This window comes from Myotis myotis, unplaced genomic scaffold, assembly GCF_014108235.1.
Source record: "Myotis myotis isolate mMyoMyo1 unplaced genomic scaffold, mMyoMyo1.p scaffold_m19_p_1, whole genome shotgun sequence".
NCBI classification, from domain to species: Eukaryota; Metazoa; Chordata; class Mammalia; order Chiroptera; family Vespertilionidae; genus Myotis; species Myotis myotis.
Window position 1 is genome coordinate 71,817,046 of NW_023416313.1, and position 12,127 is coordinate 71,829,172.

Sequence of the window (12,127 nt, forward strand, 5' to 3'; positions counted from 1 at the left end):
CATGAAATAGGAGTTGTAAAATAACTCTAGGGTCCAAGGATTACTGAATTATTATAAAGGAGAGAGCTAGGAACAAACTTCAGAATTAATCTGCTTGGTTTAAAACAGGCTACTGGGTGCCACTCCATGGTTTCTCAATCAGTAATAGTCCTGCAGTGGCATCTAGTAAATTTCCATTGTAAAGAATTTCCCAAATGGCCCTGGCTGGGTGGCTTGGTTAGTCAGAGTATTGTCCTGTGCACCAAAAAGGTTGCTGGTTTAATCCTGTCAGGGCTCCTGTAGGAGACAACTGACCAATGTTTCTCTCTCAAATCAATAGAAACATATCCTCAGGGGAAGATAAAAAAAAAAAAAAAATTCCCAGATGATACTGGTATTACTGGTTTTGGGATCACTTTTTGAGACATTATCCTAAGTTCTTTATACTTTTAATTTCTAAGTTCAAAACAGAATTTACAAACAATATTAAGTTAAAGTGTGAATTTCATGTTAGCTGGAATTACTGAGTAAGACCAAAGTGTCTTTAAACAGACTTTAATGGTAACAATTCCTTTAAGCTCAATTAACCTTAGCTATTACAAGTGTTATGCAGATGTTACTAGACAATATTTAGTGACTTGCACTGGGTTCCTCATAAAATAGAAGACAAATTCACCTAAAAGTGTAACCAACAATCATTTAACAGCTTTGTTATGCCAATACAAAACATGGCTAATTTGAGTCACCCCCCAAATCACTAATACAGCGTAAGTATCTGAAGCATATTTCAACTAAGCCATTTAAAAAAAAAAAAAAAGTGAGTGTTCACTACCCCTGAGACCACTAGTTGTGATTCATACTTTAAAAAATTGTGAGTACACCCACACGAGAAAGCAAACTAGAATTTAAAAAAAAAAAAAAATCAGAGTATCACATTGCCAACTTGCCCAGGAACAAAAATGAGTCCACTCACAATATAATTTACTATTAGCAAGTCCACTGGACTGTAATTCTCATAGGTTACAGAAACTACTTGAGTTTGTGCATTAAAAGATATAGGAAATATACAAGAACCAAAATCATTTTTTAACCTGCCAATATTCAAGTGAGTCCTACACATGGCACTAGTAACGTAAATGGGAATAAAAGGGCAAATTCTTGGATTCTTTTAAAGGTTTCATTGGAGATGATCTCAAGTCCAGTGTCCATACACTCAAAAATGTTGGTTTCCAGATATGTACTTTACTGTTCTCTTAAGCCTGGAGAAGCCTTTATGGCTCATTCCTTTAGAAGTGACATAGAAATGTTGTAGAAATCAAGTCAGATACAGAGAACTAGACACATCTAATGTTAAACAATCAATGGTGTAAGAAAGTCATCTCTATAAGCACTTAAGAGTTGTCTATGGCTAAGAAGGTCAATCTGAAAGCCAATTAGCGATCCAACAGCAGGTGTTTGATGGTTGGCTTTCAAATAATGATATGCCCACTAAAGCTGTTATTTTGAGAGTAGATTCTCAAAAGTAAATATTTTGAAAATAGAGCCAAAGGACAGTGTATCTTAGCTTGTAGAGAGCAGTATGTTAACTTTTCATTTGTAATTTGAATCCAAAAGTTTTAAATGTATGACACCTACCCTTAAGGAGTCAATTTTTAAGCAAAAAAATTAAATTGAAAAACATCACTCATTGGAAAAAATTGTCGTTAGATTGATATTCCTCAATGAAATGCTTATTACAGAATTAACAAAGCCAGAACATGTTCGGAAGGCATGCATTTCACTTCCAGTTTAGAGAATCTCAGTCAACAAATCATGTCCAAACTACATATTAAAATGTTTATAAAAATCAAGCTTTAACATTTATTTTATATCTAGCTTTCCACATGTGTGCAGACAAGAAATAAGATTGCACATAAGTGTAAGCAGTGCAAAAATGTGGAAGTGGAGAAAGGTCAGACGTGCTAGAAATCGGATACAGATTGTAAGAAAGCAATGGACAAATCAAAATAACTAGGAAAAGGGTAAAACTATATGGTCAGAATTAGGAAGGGTGAAGAATGATAATGCCCTTGTTGCTACAGAAGTTAAATTAGTGGCACACATAGCACTTGTCAAACGAAAAATTATCCAATAGCATTGATTTTTATTCATTCATGTTAGGTCACCTGAAATGATATCTGTTGCATTTAAATGCTCATTAATGTAAATGGCTGAACAAACCCATTTCAATGGATACTCAATATCCCACAGTTAAGTCACTTCAACATAACCTCATGACAACTCCCACACCAAACAGTACTTTATTTTGTAAATTTAAACCCATTATTACTCCCATGTTATGGTTTTTTTAGCTGTCAAGTGTACAAGGTGAAGAAAAATTTAGTTAGATGGGGGTTGCACCTGGAAAATAAATTTCTTCAACTCCATATACATGTTTAAAACTGCTGGGTCCCCAGTCCATCTATGAACTCCAGGGTTGCCAGTATCATGTGCAGCATATTAAAGCTACACTATCTGAATAGCTTATTAATTCTGCATAAATCAGGTCAATCAATGTGTCAACCTGTAACAGACTGTGCACTTTTAACTGAACATGGCAAAATATTCACTCTTTTGAACTTTACATCATCATTTGATGTCAAACAATGAAGCAAATCCCAACAGTATATACAAAAACAGCTTTGCATTTACAAAAGATTGTTTCCCATACTGATTAATCCAGGCAGCTAACTCATTGGTTTATGCAACTTTATTGAAGAAAAATAAATCAATTACTAGCAGAGCTATTAGTTGATCACTCATCCATTGACAACTTGCATCATTTATTCAGTGCTATATTAAACAGTGTATTGGAAGATAGATTAACTAATAGCTCCAAGCCTCCTAACAATTTAAATGAAAATTACAAAATGTTTGAGACCCTATTTTGGAATACAAAGGGTGTTTTGACTTCCAATTTCCATTCTCTGTAGAACAAGAACAGGTCATTCCTTTATTGACATGCATAAAATACATCACATTTTCTGTTCTGCTGATGCTATAAATTCAATACCAATTCTCCAGCCACATCAGTTATGAGCATAAAGTATATCATGTAACCTCAGATCTCTAACAGTGGAAGGCTTAAACAAGAATGGATGCTGCTAGAATAATGCTGTTTCCTTTGATGCGACAACTGAGCCTCCATTTCCCTCCCCCTCAGATGATTTCTTCAGCATGTTAGAGCAGTGAGGAATGGTTTTAGTCTCATAACCAAATTAGAGTGAAGACATTGGCCACATAATACACATGCTCCATTTTTTAAAAAAATTCTGAATCTTGGGCAACTGTTCTCTTGTAACTACTTTACAGTTTCTAAAAGCAGTTATTGTCCAAAGCTGGAAGAACTTAAGTCTTCTCAGATGAGCATGTGAATGAATGGAGGGAGGTAAACAAAAAATAAAATTAAAAAAGATGAGGTCTGATAGGGGAGCAGCCGGATAAGAAAATCAAAAAAGGAACAGTAATTTAAAGTTTATTCCAGCTATAATGCAGGTTATTCTGACTTTAAGGTAGCATCACATGGCATACTTCTGAGTCCATTCCCGAGATATTCTGTTGTACCTGTAAACAAAGAACATGTTATTTAAAAAGTTAAAGAATTAATACTTAAAAGGGAAAGACTTCTATTTTACCTCCAGACTCATTTTAAAGTCATCTAATGGCTGTGATTAGAATAAAGCCAACAGGGAGAAATAGTATTGGTATTCAAAGCACTGTGGAAAATAAGAACCTTATGCCTCCAGAATACTAAATGTAGTATTTTAATAAACACAACAAAGTGGCACTGAGATTGGGGAAGCTAACAAAAATCAAAGACCTTTTATCTGCCCTACCAACTGAGCTAATGTTCTCATAGAAAATCTACAATTAGTATCCATTCCAACTAATTTTAACATTTAAAAAAGTTTACAGTTCATCATGGAGTTGTCAGAACAGCACACACATTCTGTACATCTATAGAAATTTCCATCGAAGCCAGAACAAAACAGTTAGCTAAACCATTTTATTCGAATCCTAGACTTTGACCCTGAGTATTATCAGAAAATGCCTTTAAAGACTTAAGCACAGGCAGAAGATTAAGACATTGGAGAGGATGGTAAAAGAGTAGTTTTCAAGAGCTGGGTGTGAGTGGTATGTGTCAATTAGAACCACGTGGGTTATTTTCAAATAGTGTGGTGATTGGAGATAACAAGCCTCACTTGAGACCTAATGAATTGGAATCTCTAGGGGTCCTCAAACTGCGGCCCGCCGAAAATATTTATCCGGCCCGCCGGGTGTTTTTGCCGCTGCTGCCTGTCCTGCTTAGCAGCAGACTCGTCCCGGGCCCGCAGTGCACATGTGTGGAATGTCTGAGGGACAGTGAACTGGCTCCCTGTTTAAAAAGTTTGAGGACCTCTATACTGGAAATAACTTCGCTTAAAAAAAATCAACAGGTAATTCACACAAAAGCAAGGTTATTTATGCTGAGGAAGATCACTAATATTGATAAATGCCATCAATTTCTCCATTACACCCATTCCATAGTCTTACTTAGCAACAAAAAACATAATGATAACCTTAAGAAATGAATATATGTCAAAGGGCACAGAACTTTTAGATATTTACAGTTTTGAACTTTATAAAGTATTAACTATCTTCATTTCAACAAGAACTAAACATGGTTCAAGCACTTTTCTCAACTTTAACATATAGAAGTTCTTTATACCAATTCATGGTTACTTTTATTTAAGGATACCCTCTCAAAAAGCCAGCACTTTTAAACAAAGGTTTCACTTAGCATATACGGAGCCACAAAGTAGAGCTAACACTACTGCATGCATGTCAGTAATGAACATTTAGTTTATAGGCATAGGCTTAATTAAAGGCATAGGCTTAATTAAAAGTTTCCCCCCTTACATTATTATCTCAGCAAAATCTAAACTATATCATTACATTCCATACAGTATTGGTACAAAGTTTAAAATATACTAATTTAAAAATGTAAACACCATGGAGGTTTGAAAGATTATTATTTAAATTTCCATTTCTTACTAGTGCTATATAATGACTTTGTCATGCAAAAATACTCTCAAGCAATAACTACTGGGTATTCTTTCACGCTAAACAGAGATCAAGCAGTTAAAGAACCGTTTTCAGAAAACTGCTGCATTGGTTACCATTTGTTAGTTAATACAGTGCCTTAAAGCATGCAGCACTCAAGTGCTGGCAGTACCATGAATAAGCGCACCATAGAGTGCAGATCCTCTTACCCTACAACATAGCGTATTTCTCTGTCCACTCTCTTGCTAACCTATTGTACCTAATTGAACAAGTATACTTAGTGTTAATTATAAATACAAAAATTATAATGGTAAAGTTGTACATAAAAATAGTTCAGATATTTGAGAAATTTAGACCAAAGTTTTAAAATAGTACCAATATTATTTTCAAAACATAATTGTGGTGAAGAATTTGCTTTCTTCCCCAAAACTTAATAATTAAAGTGACAGTGTTGAACATGTTAGAAAATAAAACATTTTAGAGGGGCTATTATTCACTGTCACATAACTAAAACCTACTAATGACTATCATCTTACCAGAAATTAGCACCAAGTCTTCTTGGCATTGCCACAACTTACAGCAGAGTATAAACCTAACTCATTCAGAAAAATTACAAACTACTACATACTTACTTATCTCTGTCTGTTTTATAGATCCGTGCAATCTCTGGCACTAGGGGGTCATCTGGGTTTGGATCACATAGCAGTGAACAAATGGATAAAAGAACTGCAAGAAAATAAATGTGGTTACCCAGCATCGGAATTTTGAATTTTTAAAAGTGCATTTAAAAACATTACTATACCCATTTACATCAAAGGATAGATCATCCAGACAGAAAATCAGTAAGAAAACAATGGCTTGAAATGTCACATTTCACCAGTTGATCTTAACATATATTTAAGAACATTTCATCTAAAAACTGCAGAATACACATTCTTTTTAAGTGTTCATGGAACATTCTCTAGGACAGGTAACACTGTAGGCCATAAAACAAGTTTCAATTAATTCAAGACTGAAACTTAATAAAGCATCTTTTCTGATCACAACAGTATGAAACTAGAAATCAAAAGCTATTATAAACCTAAATCTTCAAAAGATTTTTATTACTTTATATCTTCAACTTAATGAGAAAAATATTTACAGATATTTTGCTTCACGGGAGACAAGGTCCTGGTAAAAAAAACATGCTAAAAATAGAGCTTTGTTGGGTTTAGTACTAGCTATAAAAATATTGCCAAACTCCAGAGTTCCAAGATAGTCAAATAATGGCATTGTTATTCTTTAACTAGGTGGCATTAGAATTTAAGTCACTAGAATTTCTTGGTACTGAGGGAGAAAAATAGCTTTAATAGGAATATATTTGGGGAACATCCATACCATACTATTCTTAGCTGTACAGTATAATAAAAAAAAAAATCCATTCTATCCTGCCCTCCCCTTAAGAAGTTTCACAAAAACTCCTAACTGCTCCACTGACTATGTTTCCTTCCCTTGACTTTACAAGGTAGAGGCCACATACCTAAAAGTACGGACTAAATGAAACAACACCGTGGCCTATTACTAAATGAGCTTTCAATGCTAACTCTTACCCTTATCCTATTCAACATGGAAGATGCCAAGCATCATTAAATCTGTCATTTTAAATGCCTAGGATGTGCCAGACATTGTGCAAGGTGTTATGCAATTTTCAGATATAAAAACTTGAAGTGGGTATGACAATCTTTAGATGAAGACAAAGAAAAAAACCATAAAAAAGCATCAATGTAATATATTATTACAGAAAATATAATTTTAAACCCAAGTGCAAGAGAGCAGATATAAAACTCAGCCTGTACTTACAGAAACATAATGTTCAATGTAATAGTGCATTCCCAGCAATGGCAAAAAACTTGGGACCTACTATTTAAGGTAATCAAAATACCACGTACCAGGTGGGTAAGAGAGCCTAACTTGAAAGAAAATGGAAATGCCTCCAAGAGGGTGAAAACAGGTCTTAAAATTAGGTCACACTTGAAAAAATTATGGCAGCAAATTGTTCTTCTCTCCCCCCAAAAGTGATTCTAGTCAAAAGTTTGAGAAATCCTGTACTACCCCTTAAGGAGATTCAAATGCATTATACAAACATATGAAAAAATTTATGATATCCTGTCTTAAATCCTGTTTCAGTTTGCATTTATCATACTCACAACATTAAAAATCTAATTTTGTGTACCTAAGGAATGCTAAGCCAATACCAAAAACTGAAAATTACTTGAAGGCAGACTTCCTTCCCATTAAGTAGTTTTGTGGTAGGTGATTTTTATCTGTGGGGTGAAAAGTGAGATAAAAAAAGGAGATAAAGATGGAGAGATACTCCATATCTCCATCTAGAATATTCATACAAAGACCAGACAACCTATTAGAGATGTCACATAATAAATCCCTATTAAAGGTAGAAAAGCAGAACTGATCTAGAGAGATTTCCAAGAAGATTCTCTAATTTTCAACTGTTATTAAGTAGTAACAAACTATCATGTTCTCATAACACATACCTTAAATTTTTTTAAAGGGCTTAATAAAGGTTTATCAATGTTTTTTAATCTTAAATAATAAACACGTAACAGCAAAATCAAAATTACCTTGTACTGGAAACCTCAAAATTTAAAAGCTCTATTAAATTTAGGTATGCCATTTTAGTTCAAAGACAGCAAGTAAGCAAGCGAGAAGTACAAGTAGCTTAAGACTGAAAAATACTACAGAAATCACTTTGCTTTTATTATTTGAAAACAATGCCCCAACACCCTAATTTGAATTTTACCTTCTTCCCACCAATCTCTTTAATCAATAATGCAAAAAGAGCAAAGATGATATAACTTATTCCTTCCCCATCTCTTACCAAAGTCAGGATAATACGCAGACAAGTAGGTGCAAAACTAAAACTCCTTTAACTATTAGAAAATCAGAGCAGTTCAAGACAATTCCTTTAGTTTACCTTTAGAAATAGTTAATGCAGGAGACCACTGTGATCTTAGAATATCGAGACAAATGCTGCCATTACTGTTAATATTTGGATGATAAATTCTTGTTGTAAATGCAACCTAAAATAAATAAAAAACCTTTAGGTATTTCTCCTAAATAAAAACAAGCATCCTAACTTAGGTAGAGGTTCTGTAGAAGACTTTTAGCAAGGCTTAAAATATCATAGTTTTTAAAAATCAAATCACTAAAACCTAATTTATATACATAAAAAGACCAAAAATTACAGAAACTGATTTTTATATTCTGATCAAAAATCCTTCAAGAGTTCCCTCTTTTTTAATTACAATGAAAAATATAACTTTGGGGCAAGAGTATTACAGTGGAACCTCGTTTCTCGAATTACTTCATTCTGGTAGGCTGTTCGAAAACAGAATCATTTTTTCCTGTTAGAAATAATGTAAATTAAATGTCCCAGAGCCTCAAATGATTCCATTTTAATCTTTATTATATACAGTACATGTCTATTGTACTGTTTAATCTTAAAAAAAACAAAAAGGACATGAAATATAAATGAAAATCTAACAAAGGAAATATACAATAAATGAAAATTTAACAATTATAAGCAAAAAGCACACAAATATTCACAGTATAAATAATATCCTGAGATTTTAACTCATATTTGAGTACATATTCTCTTTGTAACTTGAAGGATGTGTGACTAATCATACAGGTATCAGCATGAAAGGGTTATCTATCATATTGTTCGAGATGGGAGATGTTCAAAAAATGAGGTTCCACTGTAGTCTCAATAGTATAGTGAATGTTCCGAAGGTTATCTTTGGTCCTACCATGTCATAAGTATCAAAGAGTAACTTGAAGGGTATTTAATTTTAACACTCATTAAAAAATAAAGAAACTGCTGATTGTAAACCAAAATTTATAGACCAGCTAATTTAAGGTATCAAGTTACAAAGGTATAGATTTGACTTTGCATTTCCACTGTACATAAAATACAGTATACACCTTTGAATATCACCTAGGTGTTTCATCTAAAGTAAATGTCATATTGCACCCATAAGATGAAGATGGTCATAGTGAAGTGTCAATGTTCTATATGTATATTATCTCCTATAGTTATTTGCATAGGTTGAGAATTTGTCAACTGCTTTGAAAAGTAAAAGAACATATGTTTCTGACACCTGTAAACCAGCCCACCTCAGTCAGTGCATTAAGCAACTCTAATTCCCAAAGTAATTATACTCTGCCTAAACTCCAACACAGTGACAGTATAAGTTGCAGCAATATGTGCACAAGGATTCTGTAACTGAACACCAGAAACCTACTATTACAAGATAGTAGGGTTAATAATCGAAATCTGTATAAAAACAATAAAGGGGGGGGGGGGGGGGGAGGGAATCCGACATAGCGTATTTGAGCCTGACAACATTAAAGATAAGGTATTCCTTACCTCCATTTACAAAATTCAAATCCAGGTCTAGCTTCTGTTTTAACTAAAGATTAAGAGTCAGCATTCTTTATCAATGACTCAATTTAAAAAAAAAAAAAAATATATATATATATATATACACACACATATATATATATATTCAGCCTCAATTATTCTTATCCATTATATATTACATCAATTTTAGCCTTAATTATGCAAAACCCTAATTTCCTTTTTTATTGAATTTACTGGGGTGTCAGTGGCTAATAAATTATATTGTTTCAGGTGTACAATTCTATAATACAACATCTATATATTATCTTATGTGTTCACCATCCCAAGTCTCTTTCCATTACCATTTATCCCTCCTATAGTCTCTTCTACCTCCTCCCATCCCCCCTTTCCTCTGGTAATCTGGTAATCATCATACTGTTGTCTGTGCCTACAAGATTTATTTTTTCTTAATTCCTTCACCTTTTTTTTCACCCAGCCAGATAACCCTCCTCCCCTGACAGCTGTCAGTCTGTTCTCTATTATTAAGAATTCTCTTATTCCTCTGAAATAAAATATAAATCTAAACACTAACAGATTTTTGGGGGGAGGGAGAGGAGATACTTGCCTTAGGTGGTTTGAAGGGGTAGTCTGTAGGAAAATGAATTGTCAAAAAGAATACACCACCTTGATATGGGCTGTCATTCTGTGGGGAAAAAAATATGCTTAACTGATACTTAAAACATTACTGTTAAATAATCCAAATGTAACACTTCTATTTTCTAAGCATTTCTCTAATAACAAAACAAAATTACCTACTACTTCCCATTTTACATAAGTCACCAAAGAATTTAAAAATTTATCCAGAAACAAATGTTCTAGGTCTTGATTTTCACAAAAGTATACTTAGCAATAAAGTCAATATGCAATATTATTAAACTATAATTTGAAAATAAATTCTTACATTTGTAGAATGATAGTAATATACACACAAATGGTTTTGTATCATCCTGGCCACGGGCAAACCAAAATGTTAACTATTGCAGGTAACATACAACTACCTTCACTAGAAGCAGAACAGAAATAAATAGGTTTTTTAAAGACAGTTTAATTCCAAATTGGCACCTCAAACTTCTCACTTAACACCATGGAAGTTTTTTCTTCAAAAGCATACTGAATTCTCCACAGCAAATCAATTCACAGGATTACTAGATTTGGAAAACAATGTGGATTTGTTCTTACATTTCAACAGAAAACAAATTTTCAAGTTATAGTATGTTCTTTCTCCTTTGTTGTTTTGCTTATTAGAATTTGATTGTGAAGAACTCACTTAGCAAATAAGTATTACATACATTAGTATGAAGCAACATTTGCATGAAACTACTTGCTAGGACTTTACATTAATTTAACCAATACCAAGAAAAAGATATCATTGTTCCCCATTTTATGGATGAATAAAGAGGGGCTTAAAGAAGGAATTTAAAATTCTCAAGTGCACAAATAATGTATCACAGAACCAAGATTTAAATCCAGATCTTATGAAAACCACTGATCAACACCAATCAAAGAATGATGACAGAGTCAGGATTTTAAGGTAATAGAAAATATAAAATTGCTTAATTGCCCTTGGATAGACAAAGATGTTATTTGAAAATTTAGAGTGACTAGAGTATGTACATAGCGTAAAATGAGTTTTTTTAACTTGCCCATTCTGGGTGTTAGGCAAATAAAAACTTCTATAGTTCTGACACTTTAATATAGCTCATTTAACCCACAGCGCTCTGTAAAATAATTAAGTACTAGTTGAATTAATCTAACTCCCTTCTATACAGGAGGTATGTATAAGGGATAGACGGAACAATTTCTTATCTTGATGGACTTACAGTCTGGTAAAGAGACATGCAATGAGATATGTTACAGAGAGGAAAATTGAACAGGATATACCTGGGGTTTAAAAGAAATCAATTTACTGATGAAAAATCAAGTTCAAAGAAACATGCAAATTGGAAATGAAAGAACAATTTAAACTGAGTCTTTTGTACTCCAAACTCTTTCCTTTTTGTACTATCTAGTCTATACTTCATACAATTAACAATTTAAAGATAATCCTAAAAAGTTCTTATAAAATCCAAGTCCAAAAGTTTTTTAAGCCTTCATTCCAAGTTTCAACAGTCAAGTGCTATTATCTGACTGCTTCTGAAAAGGCAATCTAATGATGAGATTTAGGCAAAGCCAAATTTCATTTCATTTGTTAAAAAAAAAAAAAAATTGTGAAATGAAAATATTTCAAGGTTACAATGTAACACTAAAATTCTACAAAGAGGAAAAACTGGTATAACCACAAGATTCAGAGTAATAAGCTATGCCATCAAAAAAACCTGAAATTCTCTACCAAATTTACCATAAATTGTCAAACAGAAAATACAACAAAGAAAAAAAAAAAGGAATACTTTGATCAGTAAACTGACCCAAATCTTAGAAACCCAGGATTTTTATTGAATCTCTGCTTTAGACACCACACCTTCTACCCTGGTTTGCTCCTATCAGTCCAAGTTGCTCCTTCTCAGTGTCTATCCTCTTCCACTAGGCAAGCCTAAAATGTTAACATTCACACAGATTCATCTTCTGCTTTTATCTCCTGACCCATACTCTTGAGTCTTGCTCTGATGT

General features: G+C 33.2%; 1 protein-coding gene across 4 annotated transcripts in view; it reads right to left on the reverse strand.

The window, feature by feature from the left end:
- Positions 1-2,105: 2,105 nt before the first annotated feature.
- Positions 2,106-12,127, reverse strand: part of UBE2D3 (ubiquitin conjugating enzyme E2 D3) — a 28,562-nt gene continuing 18,540 nt past the window's right edge. The window contains exons 4-7 of one of the 4 annotated variants that reach the window (XM_036341098.1): positions 10,086-10,163; positions 8,033-8,138; positions 5,694-5,787; positions 2,106-3,582 (exon numbers count right to left, since the gene is read on the reverse strand). In XM_036341098.1, coding sequence (XP_036196991.1) covers positions 3,537-3,582; positions 5,694-5,787; positions 8,033-8,138; positions 10,086-10,163 — 324 coding nt within the window. In that variant the 3' untranslated portion in view covers positions 2,106-3,536. Of the gene's footprint in view, positions 3,583-5,693; positions 5,788-7,273; positions 7,365-8,032; positions 8,139-10,085; positions 10,164-12,127 lie in introns of those variants that run through there. The other 3 variants (XM_036341107.1, XM_036341116.1, XM_036341126.1) reach the window with 3 other exon arrangements.